The following is a 24425-nucleotide window of genomic DNA, read 5'->3' on the forward strand; positions in this document are numbered from 1 at the left end:
TGCAAGTCAAATCAATTTCTTATTCGAAGCTGGAGCTTGAACTCAAAACCTTTTAGTCAGGGTGTCTCCATGAATGTGCTCAAAATAACCCCATTTCAACAAGTTTCAAACCATAATGACTTTCTCCTTTTCAGTCTAGTTAAAAATGTAGAGGAGTAGAAAGTACAGACACCTGCTCTTAAATGTAATGAAGTACAATTAAAAAGTAACCACTGTAAAATATGCGTAAGCAAAGTACAGTTATCTGCCCCTCAGCCGTCCGGGCAGGTTTTAAAGCAAAATAAAATTGAATTCAGTCAACTGGACAAACGTTTTCACAGCTTTTACTCATCCAAGTAGCTTCTTCTGTTCCTCTGACAGAAATGGAGAGCCATATCCCTATATATATCTGTCGGAGGAGCTAACTACACTTAAAATAACCCTATATTTTTTACAGTATTGTGTATACACTAAGGCCTCGGTGCGACACATTAACACAATTATGGGTCGCACAAAATACCCCCAACACTGTTTCAATAAATATTAGTTAATACTATAACTACTGATAGATTTGTTTTGTGAGAAATAACAGAAAATGCTTTAGCAACATTGCTTTGAAAAATTGCCCATCCAGTACTGAACCAGATTTAAACTAGGACTAGACTAGTACCAATCAGGTCTGAACCAGGACTAACCCTGAATCAAAACAGGTCTAAAGCGGAATTTAACAAGGACTAAACCTGTAATAAACCAGGTCTAAACTAGTGCTGACCCAGTTAAACCAGTAGTTTGTTTTGTTTTAATATTTGGAAGATGTGTCGTCGGCCGGATTAAATCGCTCAGAGGGCCTGATTTGACCCGCGGGCCTGACGTTTAATGGCCCCGGTATATACTGTTGGTTGAGTCAATTGAACTACGCTACTTTGGAACGGTACACATGAAAGAATGCTGCAAAGTATACATACATACCAAATAATTACCTTTAGTTACTTTCCACTGCTACTGCCCCAACTGATCCCTTACAGCTTTTTGGACCACCAGCCATTGATTAGGCTACACACAATCACACTAAACAAACTCGTAGTGTGTTGCCCAAAGACACAGTGGCAGTATATCGCCATGGAAATAACTACTCCCTCACAGCTCAGCGGTTGCCCTAATCATCCTGTATGCTGCAGCAGCCCAATAACATAACACAGCTGAGATGGCACTCGCACATTTTCTAATGAATTTCTGTCAGAAGGCGAGATAAGCGCTAACACGGCACACATGCTAATCTCTGACCGGCTTTGGCTCGGCTCGGCGCGCGTCATAGAAGGGAAGCGATGAGATGGTGCCAGTGGATTTGTCCGGGAGTCTGGGAGTGTTGGAGCAGATGAAATGTTTTGTGGGGGGGGATGGAGGGATGTGGGAGAAATAGAGGGTGAGAAATGTAGCTTCAGACAGCGGAGATGGGAGAGAGGGATGTGCGGTGTGCGGACAGAGACGCACATGGCTATGGACTCACAGATGTGTCCTTTTACTTACCGTATTTTCCGGAGTATAAATCAAACCTTTTTTCATAGTTTTGGCCGGGGTGCGACTTATATTTATACTTATATACTTATACTCCGGAGCGACTTATATGTGATATTATTTCTTATTTTCACACTTGCAACCACATTTCATACTCCAGTGCAAATATATATGTTTTTTCTTCTCTATTATGCATTTTTTGGCTACTACTTTGGCGACTTATACTCCGGTGCGACTTATAGTCCGGAAAATGCGGTATACAGAGTTATACCGTCGATCAGGCTTTTAGCTAGAGGGCCGTCTTCCCGTTTTTTGGACGGGGTATCTCGACATGTGGACGGACATTTTCGAGGGCAAGGACCGTGTAATTTTTCTTAATACATTTTAGAAAAGGGAATATCATCATTAAATCGGGCCGGGAAGCGTTTGACGATAGTCTGCCGTGGTCCGCGCCATGACAGTTAACTGTTGTTGACTGAAAATTTGCATGCTGCGCGCTGATTGGTCGACAAAGTTTATGTGCTTGGCTCTGATTGGCTGCCGAAGCTCCACGGCCAAATACCATGTAAAATACGGCGCAATACGCCGCTCCTAAGTGGATCCTAAGTGTGATCCGCACGGCCGAGAGGCGCAGGCGGCGCGAGAGTATGGAAAGTCAATATGATACGAGAGGCGTGCGGGCGCCGCTCTAGATCGCCTCCGCATTAAAAGCGGCGCTTTATTTTGTAAAAGAGTCGAAAAAAGGTTATGATACACATATTGGCTTTCCATAGCTTTCCCGCGAGCGAAATTTTTTTAAGCCCCCGGTTGGACGGGGTGTTTTCAAATCCTAGCTAAAAGCCTGCCGTCGATTCACGTTATTTGGCTAGTCTACATATTAAAAATTGACACAAATCTAGCTTAATTCACTACAAATCAAGTTCCAACAAGTCTAGCTATCTCTAATCAAATTAAGTCTCACAATGATAAGCACACTTGCTCCAAAACGTAGTAGGTCACAGCAGGTTTGATTGCCATCTTCGCATACTCTACATGCTCTTCTCCCTGTCTATTTGAAGAGTCTAGTTTCCCTTACCCCCTGCAATTTTCATGATTTAGATTTTTCGACTTTTTGGGCTGTGGTTGTTAGTCAAGTGGTTGTGTCTCTATTACCTGACCATGCGTCTAATCCAAACTACGCTTACAAGATCCATTTGGAACATTTGCACCGAATCCATTTGTCGTTTCTTTATTTCTTTTATATTTTGTATATCATTCGTTTTTTGTGCATTTCTTGAATTAAATCTTTTTTGTTGTTGTCTTTCGTGTGTGTTGAGAGAGATTCTGCAAAACCTCCCCTAGTGGCTCGAACATTGCATTTATGTGTCGTAATAAGGCGGATTGATAAAGTCGGGATTACTTCTGAAAACTCCAGCTACGTCTCGTTCATGCTGTCTGTTTTCTGCTGATGTTCCTATAAATCCTCATAATCCCAATAGAATAATGAGTCGACTAATGCGAGCTATGGTCAAGTTTCGTATGGCGATAATGTGTTACTGTCTTCCCTTCCCTTCCGAGTATATCTCTCGAGACAAAAAAGTACAACTGTATGTAACTGATAGGGTCTACACGGGGCACCACCTCTGCTGGAACGTACTCCTTCAACATCACGGGACAGGGTAAAAGCACGCAGAGAAAATATAATACGTCAACTTTAACATTACATGACTAATTTTGGCTCCAGTGTGCGCTTGAAAAATGAACAATACGTCTTTTTGGATGTTCTTCTATTTCGGTCGATCCCAGGTGATTTTACAGTCAGAGCTGTAAGAAGAAAGACTATACGAGACGGGCACAAAGGCTTTCAAACTCGTCATCTTTGTGCGTTACTTGGAAACGGTTGGAAAGGGCTCTATTGTTTCCTTGACTGATTCAATTACCGCAACAGTGGATATGACAGGAATGCTTTTAAGCATCAAGACTTTAAATACTTTTTCTTGTTCCTTTTTCAGTATATCATCCCGTTGGAAGCAAAAACAACAAGGGCGGACGCGTAACTGCCCCATAACTTCACTTTTTGGCATGTTTTGTATCGTTAAGTAAAGCAAATCTTGTGTTAAATTGTTATTTTTGATACATTGTAGTAGTCAAACAAAGATAGATTAATACTACCAAATACTACTAAATGTAACTTTTAAGGAGCGTTACACTTGGTTTTATTCCTGTTCTACTTCAGGTTTAGTTTACGACTTTGATATAGTGTATGTGCAAGTTTAAACATGCACTTTTAGTTAGACAGTTACATGAATTATACTATTACTGTAAAAACTAGCACTATTACTACTACACTTCCAATGCTACTACTGCTACTATTTATGCCTTTGCACGGCTCCTTATCATTTGCATTTGAGCTGCTTCTTCAGAGACTCCATTCCTTAAACCTCTGACATTTGATAAATTAGTTTAAGAGATGATGATACATTTAATGGCATCTTTCGTCTGCCGTGTTTGTTCTGCCCTTTTGTAAATGTAAACGATGCACTGTTCTCCCCGCGGACGTCTGTGACATTAATGCATTCACTCTCTCGTACTCTTCCACCGCTCGGGCTCAGGAGACCCCCGCTTTATCAACTCTGCGTCTGTTATAATGGGAAACAGATGCTGGCAAAAGCCGAAGATACTCCGATTAGAATTATTGACTGTATAGTTGCCAAAATGTGAAACAAGAAGCAATTAATCAACGTGTCTGCAGTTGTTGAGGTGTGCATGGTGGGATAGGTTCATATAATGAGGTGAGCGATTTATAGCCATGCAAAGTTAGACCTTAAAGTATGGCGTTTGAGGAAAGAGAACAGATCCAGTGTAATCTTCCAAACAAAGGTCCATCCATTCATCCATTTTCTCCTGCTCTATCCAGGGTTCACAGTCTGAACAGGGATGCACAGACTTCCCTTTGCACACTCTCTTCTGAGGCCACAGAGAAACATAGCCCCTCCAGCTCGTCTTGGGTCATCCCCGGGGCAGGAAACACCTCAGCAGGGAGGCGTCCAGCTGACTCCTCTCGACGTGGAGTAGCAGCGGCTTTACTCCAAGCTTCTCCTGTGTGACTGAGCTCTTCATCCTAGCTCTAAGAGAGCGCTCAGCCACCCCAAAGTGGAAACTCATTTCGACCGCTTGTATCCGTGACCTTGTCCTTTCGGTCATTACACAAAGCTCATGACCATAGGTGAGTAGGAATATAGATTGCCCGGTAAATCGAGGGTTTTGCCTTTCAGCTCGGCTCCTTCCTCACCACAATAATCAGATACAGTGACCGCATCACTGCAGACACTGCATCGATCCGCCTGTCAATCTCACACTTGTGAACAAGACCTCGAGATACTTGAACGCGTCCACTTGGAGCAGGGACTCCCATCGATAGTTTAAGATGTCTGTGCTTTTGTGATACTTGAATCTAAGTTAACAGTCACATTTTGGCACATTTCTGATGATCACAGATTTGATCACCAGTAGAGGAGCTGCACATAGAATCAGAAGAAATGTTGGAAACGTCAAAGAAGAGCCCGAGCACCCCTGAAGGCCAGAGGATCTGTCACATACAAACACGGAGCGGGACTATAGTGGTGGCACAACCTGCCCCACATTGTCAGCGTGAGCGACAGCCAAGACTTCGGACGGACAATGTGCTTCACGTTGTCTTTTTACTTTTCACTTTGGAACATTATAATAATGGTTAAAAGCTCTAAAAAGTCTGTGAAGAAATATATGAGATCTTTAACCACATGCCCTAAGCACCACACCCAAAATCACTTAAGTGCATAGACCAATAAAAATCTGCTTTTATGAAGTGGAATAGGGACAAGGGTTCACCCCAATATAAGGAGAAAAATGTCAGATTGGATAAATGTTTACAGTGAAATGAATACGAGCGTTAGCTTTAGCTCCTCAGTGGCTCAGACTCGGCAGACGCAGAAGGAGGATTGTCCTGGTGCCAGCACATCACTTTAGCCCTGTGTTCACACAGTTGGCTTTACTTATCAGGCCTGTGCCCTCATATGTGGCAAGGGAACAGGCTTTTTGACATTCACTACAATATTTGGATTAATCCTTTTTCAACCACCATCCCAACTAGGTCAAAGCGTATAGTTGCTGTTCTGTATTTTCTCATATTTTTTTCTTGATTGAGATTCCATTACTTTTACTATTACTAATCGTTGCACTTTATTTCGATCACCTGAAATATAGTCCTACCACTACTATCGCTCCTATCTTTATATACTGGTAGTATTTTTTGTTATATAATGCCAAATCTTCATATTTTCTTTAAGAATAACTGCAAGTCTGCAATAGGGATGTCAAGATTATTAAGTTAATCGATTATAGTGACTATTCAGGTCACAATATAATCGTAAGAATCAAAAAATAATAGTCGTGATCATTTTAGAAGCATAATTAAGTATTTTGTGTTCAATATATAGCCCATGAAATATACCTAAATGTCAATAAATGTGTTTTTTGTCACATTTAACTCAATTTAAAGCTCAATTTGGTAAAGCCGGTCACAAACTTGAGGAATAGTTACATGTTCGACAAAGGGAATGAAAGAAAATTAAAGATTGTTTGGTCACAGTAATCGTGAATAATCTTTAAATCGTGATGTTTTTTCTCAAATTTGATATCGTGACATCCCTAGTCTACAACTCCCCACTCACTGAGATTGGTTACTTGTAATGCTACTACTTCTAAAACTACTTCTTCTACTATACTTATTACTACTAGTATGCACACACATTGTTACGTTTATTTTAATAACTGTAAATACTTCTCTATAACCCTTTCCCCCTCCACCAAAAGCTTTCTTCCCCGTGAACTTCGACAAATCCTTTCAGCAAACGCGCCACAGACAGACATCGCGCCAACTCTCATAACAACGGATATCGCTTCAGTGTCAGTCCGTGGCATATTTCTGAAAACTGTTTATATTGAATGTTTCTGCCGTTTCAAATCCACTGTCGTAATGGGCCAAAAGACAAAAGCCCCCCGTCTTTTGTTCTGGATAATTACGGCGAGGCGGTCGTCTCAAAGCCCTCCATTTGGCTCACGGTAAATTCAACGTTTCATTTTCTCTCTCATGCATTTGACACAGGCCTTTCGCTCTTGAATTTAAATGGAGTTTAATGCAGGATTTAGAGCTCATTCAGATTTCTGCGCCGTGCAATTTTCCCATCCCTCAGTACGGGAAGTTCCACGCGCTGGCATCAGGAGAGCTTATGGAGAAGTGGCTTAGGTTTGCAGGGAACTTGAATAACTGAGAATGATTAGTACTGCGTTCACTGCTACCGCTAATATGTTAAACTGCAAACTCTATTAATACAAAGAAATTAGGAAACAATGTGCTACTGCTCAGGTTTTTCAAGTACCTGAAAAACAATAACATCCATCCATCTTCCTCTGCTTATCTGAGGCTGGGTCGCCGTCTAAGCAGGGACTCCAAGACTTCCCTAGACACTCCCGAGACACTTCCTCCACCTCCTCCGGGGGGATCCCGAGGCGTTCCCAGGCCGGAGAGACATCGTCTCTCCAGCGCGTCCTGGGTCTTCCCTGGGGCCTCTTCCCTGTGGGACATGCCCGAAACACTTCCCCAGGGAGGCGCCCAGGAGGCTCCGGAACAGATGCCCGAGCCACCTCAGCTGGCTTCTCTCGACGTGGAAGAGCAGCGGCTCTACTCCGAGCTCCTCACCCTCTATCTAAGAGAGCGCCCAGCCACCCTGCGGAGGAAACTCATTTCGACCGCTTGTATCCGCAATCTTATCCTTTCGGTCATTACCCAAAGCTCATGACCATAGGTGAGGGCAGGAACGTAGATTGACCGGTAAAAGCGACTGCAGCCGCTGCACCGATCCAACTGTCAATCTCACGCTCCATCCTTCCCTCACTCGTGAATAAGACCCCGAGATAACGTTTGAGAACCATGGCCTCGGATTTGGAGGTGCTGATTCTCATCCCAGCCGCTTCACACTCGGCTCAAACCGTCCCAGTGCATGCTGCAGGTCCGGGTTTGATGGAGCCATCAGGACAACATCGTCTGCAAACAGCAGAGATGAGATCCTGTGGTCCCCAAACCGGACACCCTCCGACCCCTGACTGTATTTATGGACAGAATGTCTAGGCGCAATGAACAGAACCGGTGACAAAGAGCAGCCCTGGCGGATCCAACACGCTCTGGGAACAGGTCTGAATTACTATGTAAACACAGCTCCTGCTCCGGTCATACAGGGACCGGACCGCACTGAGCAAAGGGCCCCGGTCCCCGTAATCCAGGAGCACCAAACAAAACAATACAACTTAAATCACCTAAAAAGTAAAAACACAAGTAAACAAACACAGTAGGCTAAAAATACACTCCTAACCTTAATAACATTCTTGCTGTTACTACTATCATCTTATCTTTCCTCAGTTCTGTAAAAACATCTTGGCACAAATGATCTTCTGTCAGAGCGGATCTCACACAATTGTCGGAAGCAATTCTCCTAAAACTCTGAACAAGTGGGTCACAGAAAACTGGTATTGGAAGTCGACTGTATCTGCACATCCTGAGGTGCTCTTTTATTTGGTTTGAAAATGAATTATGTACAGACCAAATGAATTGGTCTGTACAATGAATTATACTAAATATAGACCTGATAGTAATTCAATACAATAGTTTGCATTCATATGAGGATTTTATACCAATTTTGAACAAAATTTGCAGAATATCTTTATTAGATACTTCGAAAAAGTATGATGTTCTACTCACAATTTTTTTTTTTTAAATGCAAGATACAATAAGTCCAGTGTTTGTTTTTGGAAGCAAACAAAGTCTCACAAGGTTGAGGCTGAATATTTCTGTCCAAAATCACAAAAGTCGTCACATCTTTGCATTTTCATTTAGCCTCATGTTAAATAATAAAAGGTTAATAGCGGTGAGTTAATATACGTTTTTCTTCTACTCCCTTCCCTTCGAGAAATGTGCTTTTCTGTGGTTTTGTATAGATGAGTATGTCAATTAACTCGAAATAAATCTAATCAAACCAATGGAGATTTTAAGATAAATAAACAGCATTATTTCTAAAATATTCTTGAGCACAGTTGATCAGGTTATCGGCTGATCCAGTTGTTCCACGGCTGTTTTATTTACCTTTTCTACATTGTTTTTGCCAATACATCTCCTGTATACAAGGCTCTAAAAAAACACATTACAAGGAACATTTTATATTTAAATGTTAGTCAATGTCACCTTCTTTTGTTTAAATCATGCAGGAAACCAAAGTTATTTTCAAATCTCCTTTTCCTGCTTTTCCAGCTTCACTTTTGTACAATTATCACCATTTATTTCCACATTCCGCTCGTTTCTAAATCCAAAGTGTTCGACCGCCACCGTTCGTTCCCGTTCCTCGTCCGCCACAGTTAAAAACGCTCAATAATTCACCAACCACTCGCTGTAAAGATAAAGCTTATTTTCCTTCCCCTTATACAACAAACCGGGTACTAGTACTGCACTCTGGGTTCCAAAACACTGCTGGCATATTTATAAGAACGTATACCGCTAAGCTAACTCCATCAATATTTCAGTCATGTACAAAGTATTCGCTGTTATGGAAAGTACTTTTAGTGGGACTACCAGCCGCGAGATTTATTTTTACAACAGCGGATGAAAATATAGCCGTGATACAATATTATTCTTCTACTTCGTTCACGACGCTTTTCTCCCCGGTAACAAATGACACGGAGCTGATTATTTTTGCCTTTTGCCAGATTTTATTTACGAGCGTAATGTTTTAGCGTGCGCGGGAAGGCGGAGGGTCCCGGAGCGTGGCCGAGCGGAGCGTGGAGATGGATGGCGGCGGCGGCGGCGGTGGCGGCGGCGGCGGCGTGCCAAAATGACTCTGTGGTTAAGAGTTTGGAGACGCTGTGATGTCGTGTAGATAGAACAGGGCGACAGCTGCTTCATGGCTCTACCTTCAGTATACTCAGTGCTCAGAATCAGAATTAAATTAAATTCAAATAATTTTGTAACGCACAAAGTCACGACAGCAGTTTCCTTGAGGGGCGACAGTGAAAAGCAGATTAAACAATGTTCATAGGGACTTGGCAATGTCCCAGCATGCCGTGTCCTTGGACAAATGTCCCAGCATGCCGTGTCCTTAGACAAATGTCCCAGCATGCCGTGTCCTTGGACAAATGTCCCAGCATGCCGTGTCCTTAGACAAATGTCCCAGCATGCCGTGTCCTTAGACAAATGTCCCAGCATGCCGTGTCCTTAGACAAATGTCCCAGCATGCCGTGTCCTTAGACAAATGTCCCAAGCTCCCCTGTCCTTAGACCCTCCTTCTCGGCCAGGAAAAACTACCAAACCTCTTTGGGAAAAAGTAGAAACCTGGAGGAGTTCCAGAGTGAAGGAGAGATCTGACTCCTTCAGACTTACGTAAGATGGACAGTGGAGCTGGAGTCACTCAGGAGGAGAAGCAGTTCTTCAGGAGGAGAACCAGTTCTTCAGGAGGAGAACCAGTTCATCAGGAGGAGAACCGGTTCATCAGGAGGAGAACCGGTTCATCAGGAGGAGAACCGGTTCATCAGGAGGAGAACCAGTTCATCAGGAGGAGAACCAGTTCATCAGGAGGAGAACCAGTTCTTCTTGCAGATGAAGAACCGTTCATATAGAGTAGAGACTGTTTCTCCAGGGACTCGAGGAGCTTCTGGATCCACAGGTCGTGGATGTGTCTGTTTCACTCCCGGGGGAAGTGGGAAAAGAAGAACAAAAGGCAATAAACAGTGTAATTAAATATGAGTTACTCCTGGGGCAGAACTGTAGGTTTATATTTCGGTTCTAACTGGCCTGACCATAAACCATTTCAAAGATAAAAAAAAGAATCAGAAAAGGTTTAAATCCATGGCCAATGAACAAAATTCAAAACATAGGAACTTGCTACTACTATTACTACTACTATATTAGGGATGTCACGATATCAGATTGTAGAGTTACGATTATTCTGAGAAAAAACATCACGATATATCAATTATTCACAATCATTGAGACTTTCATGTTCACGTTTATGACCAGTTTGACTCATTTTAACTTTCTGAAATGACAAAATAAAGTCACATTTTAATGTTTAAGCTGTATATCGAACAAAAAAATACTTTTGCCGCTTCAAAATTGTCACTAATAAAATATTTTGGGTTCTTACGATTATATTGTGATCTGAATAATCACATTTATTGATGAACTTAATAGTCTTGACATCCATATTTGGACACACACACTGAAGCTGGAGTTTTATATTTATTCAAGTCAGTTATTGCTCTATATTCTACACATTTAGCTTGAGAATAAACCTCGTAGATTCACTTTTGGCACCTTTGTTTTCAGATTCAGTCGATATGAAATTAACTAAGTCCATCTTTGACTGAGGCCGTTTCTCCAGATGATTCCTCGTCTCCGTGGCGATGCTTTGCACTTGGGTGACAGAGCAGTAAACATCGGCGCTCTGTCCCCGCCGCGCTCTGTCGTTCCTCTAAATCAACCCCCGTCCTCCCCCTCTTTCTCTTTCTCCTTCTCTCTCTCTCTCTTCCACACTCTCTTTCTTTATCTCATCCCCTCTTTTCCCCTTCCCTCTCTCTATTTCCCCCTCAACTCCCTCTCTCTCTGTATCTCTCTCTTCTCTCTCTCTTCCCCTCCTCGCCTTCTTTCTCTTTCTTTCTCCCACTTTTCTCTCTCTCTCTCTTCTTCCCTCTATCTCTATTTTCCCTTTGTCTCCCAGTCTCTTTTCGTCCCTCTTTCACCTTCTCTTTCTGTTCCTATTTTCCCCTCCTCTCTCTCTTTCTCTTTCCCCTCCTCTCTCTCTCTATCTCTCTCTATCTCTCTATCTCTCTCTCTCTCTCTCTCTCTCTCTCTCTCTTCTCATCCTCTTCCTCCAGTGTTTTCTCTCTATGTCCTCCCCCTCTATCACTCTCACTCTCCTTATTTTCCCCTCACTCTCTCTCCCTCTTTCTCCTCGCCCCCCTCTCTCTCTCCCTCCCCCCTCTCTCTCACTCTCTCTCCCTCTTTCTCCCCCCTCTCTCTCACTCTCTCCCTCTCGTCCCCACTCTCTGTCTCCCCCCTCTCTCTATCTCTCCCTCTTTCTCCCCGCCCCCCCTCTCTTTCCCTCTTTCTCCCCACGCGCCCTCTCTCTCTCCGCCCTCTCTCTCTCGCTCTCCCTCTTTCTCCCCTCTCTTTCTCCCCGCCCTCTCTCTCTCTCCCCCCTCTCTCCCTGCCCTCTCTTTCTCTCTCTCACTGCCCTCTCTCCCTCCCCCCTCTCTCTCTCCCTCTTCCTCCCCCCCTCTCTCTCTCTTTCTCTCCCTGCCCCCTCCCTCTCTCTCTCTCTCTCTCTCTCTCTCTCCCCCTCCCCCCTCCCCCTCCCTGACCTCCGCCGCTGTCCACTGACCTGGTAAATATCAGAGGCGCCCTCTCTCCGGCGGCAAACAGCAGAAATATTGAGCCAATTACAGGATTATTATCTGCAGGTAGTGGCAGGGGAGCGCTGCGGGAGTGTATTTATGTCGGGCCGAGGCTTCCGGCTGCGAGAGGCGAAATGAATCAAAGACCTCAGGCGGAGAAGTGGACAAGCTCTCTGCCCTCTCCGCTCTGTGAGGGTCTTTTCCACTGCCCTCCACACACACCACTCTGGCTCAGATCCATGGCCCCAGTCGCACTAAATCACTGTTTTTGACCAATAATTTGTAACGTGAGGCTAATATTGTGCATACAGACGTGAATGGGGAATGTCATACAAGAATTGGAAGCTGATTTTGATACCACAATAATAATACAACAAATAATAATACTAATACAATACTGTAATACCACAAATACATTACATTATCGTTTCAATATCAACACAAAATAATAGTAGTTTCTTTAATACGACCATGTTGGTGTTATTACACTATTCAGGAAAGCCCAATTTAAATTATTTTTTTATGTTTTTTAACTCAAATGAGTATAGTGGTGTTAGTTTTGATGTTGATTAGTATTTGGCGTAACGTTTTGGACAATTAAGATAAGATATTCCTTTATTGTCCCACATGGTGAAATTTCATTGGTGCAACGCAGGTAGATCCAGAGGTAGATACAGAAGAACAGATCACTTATAGGAAGTATGAAAAACACTTTCAGTAGAAGATCTCCTATAAATAAATAAAAACTCCCATAGACAAATAAATAAATACCATTGCATGTGATCACGACAGTAATTGCACATGAATATGTGTCACGACAGCACATAGATTGCACATGAATTTCACAGTAATTGCACATGAATTCCAACAGCAATTGCACATATGACAGAATTGCACATCAGTATTAGGTAATTGTGTTTCTTTATGTCTAAACTATAACTCTCCCTTTAATCTGATTTTGATTAGTGCCATGATTAGTTAATTTTTGCAGACTAAAACCAAATTAAACCAAATAAAAGATAATCGTAATGATAAAACTGTGACTAAAATTACATATATTTTCTTATATGCAAATGTATGTCAAAATTAACTGCTAAAATGATTCTTTACTTTTTATTTAAGTTTCATTATTAGTATTTTTTGGGATTTTCTGTGGGGCATAAGCATTTATCTGACGATCTGATCCGTGTCTTTGTTTTCCAACGGGCGGAAATTGTCACGAGGAGAACGAACATACCGACTTCATACAAAAATGACACAAAAATGGCCAAACTTAAAATTCATGTGGTAACAAAAGCGTTTGCCGCTTCAGTCTCACTGCGCTGTGGCCCGTGCAGACGTGAGTCACTGTGAAGATCGTAAAATGGTGTCAGTGATGCGTCCGAAACCCCTCGCTCCGAAACGGTGACTTTACAGGCGTTTCCACAAAGAACGCATTGAGTCTACGGAGCTGTGTACCGTAGTTTCCACACTATAAGGCGCACGTGAAAGCCTTTAATTTTCTCAAAAAATGACAGTGCGATTTATAATCCAGTGCGCTTTATACCGTATTTTCCAGACTCTAAATTGTACGTTTTTTCATAGTTTTGGCCGAAGCGACTTATATGTGATATTATTCGTTATTTTCACAACCACAAGAGGGTGCTCTAGGCTCTAAGCGACACAGAAGAAGAATCAGCACTTTCACTTCCTTCCTATTCTTGTTTTCTTTTTTTATTTTTTTACATATTTTGCTTGTGTTTGTTTTGTACTCTGTGCAGCACTTTGGAGACTTTGTGTCGGTAAAATTTGCTGTACAAAGAAAGTTGGATTGGATTTGATTGGATTTAGTGATTTGGGGCAATACTGATGCTTTGGTAAACTTGTTAATATGTTACGTTAACATACCAGACACTTACCACAGTTCGTTGTCTGTGCGTTATGTAGCTGAAGGTGTTAGCGTTAGCATACGTACACCTATTCACCATGTTCTTTAATCTGTTATTATTTTAAATTGCATTTCAAGATTAAATATCTGTTCTTAGTCTTGGATTTTATCAAATAAATTTCCCCCAAAAATGTGACTTATACTCCAGTGCGACTTATATATGTTTTTTTCTTCTCTATTATGCATTTTTTGGCTGGTGCGACTTATACTCCAGTGCGACTTATTGTCTAGAAACATGGTATATGGATTAATGCTGGTTGTTCTTACTGACCTCAAAGCGATTTTGTGTGGTACACGTTTTGTTTCGCTTAATGCGCCTTTTAATCCATTGCGCCTTATAGTGCAGAAAATATGGTACTTGGATTGGACTTTTAAATGGGATGAACCGTCTGAATCACTCCTGGCAACTTATTTAGTGCCGCTAATATCGAGTTAAAGACGTTGGCAAATCATTACAGCAAGTTATGTCGAGTTGACGGTGCTTTTTAATAATTTATTGGTAACTTTTCGGTGCCGCTATTGCAGAAGTTGGTGTATTTTAGTCCCGGTTCCAGAGTGGAGCTCGCTGCATGCGTTTCATGCTCCTCTGGGCTTTGGGACTCCTATTTTTAATGGAGCAAAGAAGACATCAAAGCGCAGAGTAGAACCGCAGTAAATCTGGAGACTTTTGGAGGGTTGTCATCTGTTACATCACCTTCTCTGCCAATAAAGTTTCATTTGAAAGCTCAGCGTGGCCCGGCTGCAAAATGGAAAGAAATAACCCTTTGTATTTCCCCTACAGTAAAACCAAATGTCTCTGTGCCAGGTGAAATATGAAGTTCATGTTGAAGAAATCTTGTCCTTCGCACATGTCCTGAGTCTTTATAACTTTATGAGGAGGAATGCTGGTTTGAAGTTACTGTGTGTAAACATGTTTTGTTTGTATGGTCTGGTCAAGTTTTGTATTCTTTTACCAACGTAATAACCTGTAGAGACTTACGTGTGCTTGTCTTGGTAGTCAAAATGAACACTTGGTTTTGTCCTGTTCTAGACCTGGTTTATTCATGGTTTAGTTCTGGGTTTAGTCCAATTCTGATCCGAATTCGTCTGTGTTATATAGTCTTTACTTTTCAATTTTACTTTAATTATTAGTATTATTCAATTTTGCCTCTCTTATATTGTCTTTACTTTTTAATTTTACTTTAATTATTAGTATTATTCAATTTTGCCTCTCTTATATTGTCTTTACTTTTCAATTTTACTTTAATTATTTGTATTATTCAATTTTGCCTGTCTTATATAGTCTTTACTTTTCAATTTTACTTTAATTATTTGTATTATTCAATTTTGTCTGTGTTATATAGTCTTTACTTTTTAATTTTACTTTAATTATTTGTATTATTCAATTTTGTCTGTGTTATATAGTCTTTACTTTTTAATTTTACTTTAATTATTTGTATTATTCAATTTTGTCTGTGTTATATAGTCTTTAATTTTCAATTTTACTTTAATTATTTGTATTATTCAATTTTGTCTGTGTTATATAGTCTTTACTTTTCAATTTTACTTTAATTATTTGTATTATTCAATTTTGCCTGTGTTATATAGTCTTTACTTTTCAATTTTACTTTAATTATTTGTATTATTCAATTTTGCCTGTGTTATATAGTCTTTACTTTTCAATTTTACTTTAATTATTTGTATTATTCAATTTTGCCTGTGTTATATAGTCTTTACTTTTTAATTTTACTTTAATTATTTGTATTAATCAATTTTGTCTGTGTTATATAGACTTTGCTATTTAATTTTACTTTCATTATTAGTATTATTTGGGTTTATTCCTGGTCTTGTCCAGGTTTAGTTCTGTATTTAGTTAAATTCTATTCTGTTTTAATAAATAATAGCATGTTTTATACAGATCCAAAATATAGTTGGCAGAGTTTATGCAGAATTAGGCAGGATATTTTATTTTTTGTGGAGGAAATTATGGCACTTAAAAAATTGCCCCCTTTGCAATTTGCTTATTGTGTCCATTCAAATTGTGATTTCTATTCGATTCATCTTGCTGCCCTAGTGGCAAAAGCTCTCAAAAGTAAAAGTATCTCTATGTATCTGACCCAAACTGCACTGGAGGTTATGCAAAAACAACAATTCTCACAGAAAAGTACTATGAAACTGTATTTACATGTTAAAAAAAGGAGATTAAACTCACGATTCACTCTTAAAATCTTGCCAACTCTATGTTTCCATTTTCACATCTTCCTTTTTCACTGTTGTTCCTTATAAATCCTCATAATCTAGATGATTAATACAAATGTTGTCGACTAAAACACCATGAACCGATCAATCCACTAAATTACAAAGCGCCACATCCCTAATTTGAACCCATATCTTAACTTTAAACCATGTTATTGATCTATTTTTCAAGGATTTATGTCATAGGGACCTGCTTTCTGTCCCGATGATATGAATGTGCGCAGATTTTAATCCCCACAATGCGATAATACCTCAATACAACAATAATTATACCGACTAAAGTACATGTAGAACGCCCATTATAATCACAACTCTGAAATATTGAAATGCTTTCCTTGATAGAACAGACATGTTGACTCCCGCGTCGACCAAAGCTGTGTTTTTTTTCCTGTGGATCATTTCCCGTTAATGACCTTCATGAACCTGAGAACATGTTCCAGCTCCTATTTAAATTCACATCAAGCTGAATATGTGAGCGCAGGCAGCGGCGGCGCCTTGACTTCTAAACATGGCCGACTCGGCGTGGCGCACATCCCTCATCATACCTCACTGACCCGGAGACCCCCAGAGACGTGGTCCGGCCCCCCTTTACCGCCCTTTACCGCCGCTCCTCGCCTAAACAAGGCCCACGCGCACTATCAAAAATACATGATGGCATCTTCAGCCTCATGTGTTTTTCATGATGAGGTGAGGTTGGTTTGTGCTTCTTCTTCTTGTTGTTGTGGCTTTTTAAAGATTTTTTTTTTTAATCAAGATCAGCATGTTTCCACCAGACATATCAATTTAAACTGTGGTCTGCTTAGTTACAAATTAGTCAAAGAAATGTGGATGAAAAGAGAGAAGATAATTACATTGATCATTTGATGGAAAAAGATGTTTACTAAGGAAATCGAGGCGTGCTGGAACTTTGTGCTGTTTCAATTTGTGTTTTAAAACATGTGTAAAATAAAATGTTTGTCAAATTGTCAAACTAGAGAAAACTATGTAAAAAAAAAAAATCACAAAAAACTACTGTTTGTGATACAATTGAGTCTTATGCACTTTAAATAGGAAAAAAAAGGAATTATGCCAATTCTGAAAATTACACTTTGAACGGAACAACATTTTTTTGTATTACTGTATTTTCCGGACTATAAGCACCTTTTTTTTAATATTTTTGACCGGGGTGCAACTTATACTTATATTTATACTTATATACGTGTACTCTGGAGCGACTTATATATGAAATTATTTGTTATTTTCACACTTGTAACCGCATTTCATACTCCAATGCGACTTATATATGTTTTTTTTCTTCTCTATTATGCATTTTTTTGGCTGGTGCGACTTATACTCCGGAAAATACGGTATTTTCTCAGACAGTGTAAAGATCGTTGTTGTTTTGTGCTGTTGTACCGTCTCTGTGCGTCTCTGTGCGTCTCTTGCTGCGACGGGGCCGAGCTAACGCAGGGGAAATCCTCCTCGTTCAAACCGCGACAGAAATAGAAGTGGACGTGTCGGGGAGAGCAGAGGGTCCAGTGTCGGTCAGCGCGGTCTAAACATGGGCTCACCTTTGTACGTTTATCGAGCGTCCCGGGCTTCCTGCTCCGCGCGTCCCGGGACGGCAGCTCTGGCGGGGGATCAGACGCGGCACTTCCTGACACTGCCCCCGAGCTATCGACTGGTGGCTTTTAGATCCGTTTCACTCCACGCTGAGCTAAACCACCTGCTAACCCTTTACGACGCTATTGTAACAAAAGTGCTCAGGCTAAAGACGAACACGGCTGAAGATTTTAGACTGAACTCTGATGGAGATTTTCAGTATTACGGTACTTATGTTTTTAAGTTTTGGATGGTTAAAATCTGCAGTAAAACACCTTGCAAAACATTGCCAAATCAAACCTTTTCAGTAAATAAAATATGGTATAAAAAGTGATGCATAAAACCCACTGTCTGGTTCGATTGTGATGTTTTTTACTTTCTTTTTTGGACTCAGGACCCTCAAAAATGGAATTTAATTGAGTCCAAGTGTGAATCACAAGTGTTCCCCGTCAAACTGGTTGAAAATGAATGGTGTAAATGCAAATGATTCATACTATATACACTTTACAAATGTTTCCGATGCTTTTCCGTGAATCCATGTTTTCGGTAAAAGGACACAAAAAGCCAGTCTCCCTCCGTTGGGCCACATGCTCGTGGTCTGAGTCTGATCCACGCTGACAGCTGGTGTCGCTCTCCACAGGCCCATTCGGGTTGTGTCTGTTAAACCGAGCATGATGTTTACAAGAGTGAAAACACTGCAGCGTTTACAGCAGGAGAGGCAATGTCCATTCAAAAGACAAGGCACAAAGCTATAACTCATTAGAATCACCTCTTCTGTATTGGCTCGTCACGAGGATTACTTTGTAAACATGAGGCTCAAACATACTTTTATCATAAAAACACTGCTGCATTGACAGTTCAAATCTATACTTGTAATAAATGTTGTAATAAATGTTATACATGTAGCGGCTAGGCTATTATGTGACCTTTATTCAAATATTAGTTTTTTTGTTTTGTTTAATTAATATGTTTTAGCAAGATCATCTTAAAATTGTAATTCAATTTAGTTTATTTCAGTCACATCACATTTATACATTTATATAAGATGTAAGTTGATTATATTTATTCATTCTGGTAACTGTTTTGAATGGTCTGAGACAATTTCTTTTTAAATACAAGTAAAGAATTACACTCTTTCATATCTTTACTAACATTATTCCACAACTGAGCCCAAGAAAAGACTTTGTTTAAGCCGTTCTTTTGGCAAAGTACATTTAAATTCATCTCTTTTAAATTATATTGTGTTTAGATGTTGGAGCCAACATAAATAATTTACAAAAATCTTTTAAACATGCCCTACATTTATTGATTTACTTTTCTGTGTGTGTCATTTAAATGCCTTTTGTGCTGGCGCTGACCAAAACCTTCTTTGTGTTATTACAATCACAAATGACCTACTTTGCATGTTAATATACACTCGCAAAATATCAAAAGTCACTCCTTGGCTGAGGCCCTTAATCTTCTCCCAGTTTTGAACCATTTTTGACAAATTTATTTCACTTCCCTCCGCGGGTCCCGGACCACTCCGCGGGTCCCGGACCACTCTGCCAGCAGCACTTCTCTCTCCGAGCGGCAGAAGCCAGAGGATGAATAATTGAGCCCCGCATTCTGTACTTTGGTGAATTTGAGAGCGTTTTTCTGCAGAGCCTCTAAATGGCAGTGGGAGGGAATGTTAATGATTCATGGCAACTTCTACTGCGCCCGCTAAGGTCGCCGTCCTGGAGGTGCTCGGCCCAAGATGAGTGTGCTCCGAGCGGCGACACCCACGGAAAATATGCGGGTGTTTACGCCCCTGTTACCGGACGGATTTGGACGAATTTTGGACGAATTTTAACGTTATTTTCTTCGTGTGATTGTCGAAATTTACAAATAACGAGTTCTATCATCCAAAAAAGGGAAGGACAATGATGTTGTTGGAAATATTAACTGGCAAGGCAAGGCAAGTTTATTTGTAGAGCACATTTCATACACAAGGCAATTCAAAGTGCTCCACACAGCAGGAAAAATGCATTAAAATCACAAAGAAATTACAGAAACAGAAATACAATAAAAATTAACTAAATTAAAAAATTTCAATCCAACTGATTGTCTAAACTAATGAAATCACAAACAAAAGAGAAGAGTGCAAAGAAAAAATCCTTTCAGTCATATGCGCAGCTAAACAAAACTGTTTTAGCTTAGATTTGAACATTGTCAGAGTTGAAGCCTGTCTCACATCTTCAGGAAGAATGTTCCAGATTTTAGCTGCATAAAACTGAAATGCAGATTCCCCATGTTTAGTCCTGACTCTGGGCACCCGCAGGAGGCCGGCCCATGTTTAGTCCTGACTCTGGGCACCAGCAGGAGGCCGGTCCCTGAGGTCCTCAGAGTCCGAGATGGTTCATATGGCACTAACATATCCAAGATGTACTTTGGTGCTAGGCCATGGAGAGACTTGTACACAAGCAGAGCTGCTTTAAAGTCTATTCTCTGAGCCAACTGGAAAACATTGAAGAATCCACACCGAACTGGCCCTATCTCGCAATGTTAGTTCGAAGGTTTATTATAAATTCAACAAAGCCTTTATATCCACCAATAAAGTACAGTTTTCTCTTAGGAATTTACAGATTTAACATGTAAAATTACAGCTTTTCCATTAGAAACTTTGTACATATTATTGTCGTTGTTATTTGTAAAACTTCAGCTTTACTTTGATTCCTTTTCCACACTTCTTCAACGCAATAAATAAGCAGTACAACATTATCTTTTCCACTGAAAGCACCTCTCGCGCAGTCTATAAAGATGTCATTACCGCGCTCCTCTCCTACGTGCGTCGAGTGGGACATTTCTCTTTTGTGTCGTCTTTTGACAGAAGAACGCCGCCTTTCAATTGGACCCCGGGGAGAGTAGATTTCATAAACCCAGGGGCGGCATTACGGAGCTCTGCAGGCATCAGCTGTTTATTATGTCCACAGAAATGTCATTCAGAAGCGTTTCCCAGAGATGAAGACGCTAAACCAGTTCAAAGTCACAGCTCGGCAGTTAATGACGGTTAAAGAAAGACGCTGAGGATGATCAAGTCAATGCGTGATCATCTGTGAGATTCTCATGTTGTATTGCACATTTCTAGTTCAGAGAGAAGCTTCCAGAGAGCGTGTACAAGTGGTTGTATATATTTTTAACCAGTGCACCGGGGAACATAGTGCGCCTTGAGGAGTTGCCATTTCAGTTTACAGATTGACACTTTAAAACTACAATTATTGAAACGTATGATCCCATAAAGATACAACACCATTGCCAATTTTAAAGAACCAGACCGTGGACATTATTCATCACATTATATACTGTATTTTTCTACTACATTTGCCATAATAATAATGCGCACTGACTCAAAAAAGGTTGAAAAACTAAGGGATCGTCTCAAAATAGGTTGAAGCTGAAAAAGACTACATCTTTTTAGTCTCTCTCTGGTCTGGTCTTAGTCTCTACATTTCACAACAAGCAAAGTCATGTCTGATGTCATGGATGTTGGCCTAATGCCTAATCCCCCCCCCCCCCCAGACGAAAAATATTTTGTCTTTTTCAGCTTTTTTGAGATGAGGCAGTGGTTTCATTGGTTGTTAAGCATGTCAACCGTAAAGTCGCCTTTTTGATGCCGGCTCAAAAATGTCTATGCAACGTTTACAATCAGCATCTCCTTTTCAATTTTTTTAAATATATGACTTCATGTCACATAAAATTGTTAGGGTTAAATGTGTTGAGGAAATCCAGTCCAATTAAGAAATAAATAATGCTCACGTTAATATGAACAAAGAACAAACAAAACATGATGTAGTTGGTTCAAAGATTGATCCTCTGACTTTTCTAATCCATTGAACTTGTGTTGTGTGTTTCTTTTTCTTCCAGAAAGCTGATGCCCAAGACTTTAGAGGGTCAGATCACCATGGAGAAGACCCCCAGCTACTTCGTGACCCGAGAGGCCCCGGCCCGGATCTCCGCCATGTCCCGGGGCACCAAGCTCATCGTGGTGGTTCGCGACCCGGTGACCAGAGCCATCTCGGACTACACGCAGACTCTGTCCAAAAAGCCCGACATCCCGTCTTTCGAGAGCCTCACCTTCAAAAACAGGACTACGGGCCTGATCGATACCTCGTGGAGCGCCGTCCAGATCGGGATTTACGCCAAGCACCTGGACAACTGGCTGCAGTACTTCCCCATGGAGCAGCTGCTGTTCGTGAGCGGGGAGCGGCTCATCAGCGACCCGGCCGGAGAGCTGGGCCGCGTGCAGGACTTCCTGGGACTCAAGCGGATCATAATGGACAAACACTTTTACTTTAACCAGACCAAGGGCTTCCCGTGTCTGAAGAAGGCCGAGGGCAGCAGCAAACCCCACTGCCTGGGCAAGACCAAAGGGCGAACCCACCCCAACATCGACCCCGAGGTGGTGCAGAGGCTACGGGACTTCTACAGGCCCTTCAACCTCAAGTTCTATCAGATGACGGGCCGGTTCTTTGGCTGGGAGCAGTGAATGTTTTAGTGGTTTGTGATTGAACTACTTTAAAGAGGTTTATTATGAACCAATCAAGTGTCCAAGGGTTTGTGCTATCTTGAATTTATTTTTTAATTTCTTGCTTCAGTTTCAATATTTAAACTTGGATGATGAGGCTGTATCTTTGTACGAGTTGTGTTAAGAGCTGCTTCATTGAAACGGTTTGATTTCTGTTTGTAAAATGATTGGACACTTGCCTTGAATGAATGTGTGTTCAAACCTGATGTTGGACTTTATGTTATGCAATACTTTGGCAATTATTGTAAGACACACAATTTTAGACATTGTGATCTAATATTGTTAATGTGCATAAAAAGGGATTTGATTATATTTTATATGCAACATTATTACTTTATATTGCAACTTTTCTAGATGATATTAAGATAAAGTAAATCTATTTTTGAAAAGTATTTATTTGAGATAAGATTTGTGTGAAAATGTTGCCATAATCACCATGAAAGGTGCTTTAAAGGTGCACTATGTAACTTTTTTGGGGGGCGATTGCCATATGTTGTCTCTATAGAGATGTATTTGTTTTGACTGGAATATTCTTAAACGTGCATTTAATTAATTACATGTTATGCACATTTTATGACTAATATGCACTGACCCTACCAAATAAATACATATATAAATTAAATTAGCAGTTGGCAGACACCACCAGAAAAGTTACATAGTGCACCTTTAAGTCTATAGAACTGGGACGGAACGTCAAAATCACGCCACACGCCAAATGTCCATAAAGGAACACTGGCAAATCCAATATAAATAGTACATAAGGAGATAAGTTGCTGAGTTACTACAGGTAAATACATGTATTACCCTATAGCCATGTCCAAACCATGGCCCAGGGGCCAAATGCAGCCCTCAAACCCAATTTTCTTGGTCCTCAAACTTCCTGAAAAATCAGACTAATATGAAACAAATATCAAATAGTTCAGTGTTTCCTAATGAGGTTCTGAGCCTGAATAAAGGTGGGTCGGCCCTCCGTTTTGGCTGTATTTCAACGTGCAGTCCTTAATAAAAACATTTGGACAAGGTGCACGCAGAATATTTTTGAATGAAAGCTGGGGCTAACAAATTAAAATCTCCATTGGTTTAACATTAACAAATTGAGGTGTGACAATAACAATTCCAAGCTCTATTTGGAAACCGTATCCATCGTGCACATGACCACCTGTAGGGCCCATCCTACCCCACCAGTTGAAAACCATATAAACACATCACAAAATGTAGAAATATTTGGCTTGGTTCAATATCTGTTGGTTTGTTTTTACAATATTCATCCCCAACATAAACCTAATGAAGTTACAGGCAAAGACAGCATTCCATGTTATTCGAACAACAGTGACTCTGGTTGTAGAGGGAGTAAAATAATACCCAGTGAACTCAAATTTCCTGGTTGTGTCGCCTGTGAACTGAATAGGCTGAAGTCAGTGGCCGTGTTTTGCTGGAGGCGATGTAAGTGTGGAAGTCATTTAACCCCAAACAATGGCTGAGCTGTGGTCCTGATTTAGCTTTTGTCCTCCATGTTACTACATCCATCTTCACTCAATTTCAGGCCTTTTTAGGCATTGCTAAATTAATTAAAATGTTTTTGTTGCTTTTTTTAAATTTGTGCCATGCATGCAAAGGATTGATTTATTCAATACAGTACATTTCTACAGTATTATTTATTTTTGTTATTATTTCCGTCATACATTTGATCATCTAATGGCTTCAGCTTGACCTCCGCCGCTGAACAGTTATCAAGTCGTAAGAGATTTTTGTTTTGTCATTGCAGACAAGATTTTTTGTCTATTGTCAGCAACACAACAGTTTTACAAACTGTAGTGGGGTGAAAAACAGCATTATATGCATTATATTACTGTTCTGGGAAAGACACTGAATAAAACTCTTTGAACATTTTGGTGACTCAATTGAATTCCTCTCCTTAAAGAGTGTAGTCCATTGAGCATTATGGTACTTACATCTCAACTACAACATTCACTGTCATTCTCTTCTATCTTTGCTCTTGCACATTGTCACAGTGTATTTGGCTCGAGCCATGAAATGGTAAGAACCTTTGTTCTTTGTTTCTTCTTATAATTTTTTGGGTCGTTTTGTTGTCGCATTTTTGACCCCCTGAACGTCGTCGAGTCCCACATAGGGATATGGATGCAATTGGCTTGCAAGATCGTCCGATGCAACATGATTCAACAGCGG

General features: G+C 40.7%; 1 protein-coding gene across 1 annotated transcript in view; it reads left to right on the top strand.

The window, feature by feature from the left end:
* Positions 1-22225, top strand: part of LOC140369279 (heparan sulfate glucosamine 3-O-sulfotransferase 3B1-like) — a 57542-nt gene extending 35317 nt beyond the window's left edge. The window contains exon 2 of the mRNA XM_072456567.1: positions 21578-22225. Coding sequence (XP_072312668.1) covers positions 21578-22199 — 622 coding nt within the window. The 3' untranslated portion in view covers positions 22200-22225. The remainder of the gene's footprint in view (positions 1-21577) is intronic.
* The last annotated feature ends 2200 nt before the right edge of the window (positions 22226-24425 follow it).

This window comes from Eucyclogobius newberryi, unplaced genomic scaffold (assembly GCF_026437365.1).
Source record: "Eucyclogobius newberryi isolate DKJ021-1_F unplaced genomic scaffold, fEucNew1.0.hap1 SCAF_20, whole genome shotgun sequence".
NCBI classification, from domain to species: Eukaryota; Metazoa; Chordata; class Actinopteri; order Gobiiformes; family Gobiidae; genus Eucyclogobius; species Eucyclogobius newberryi.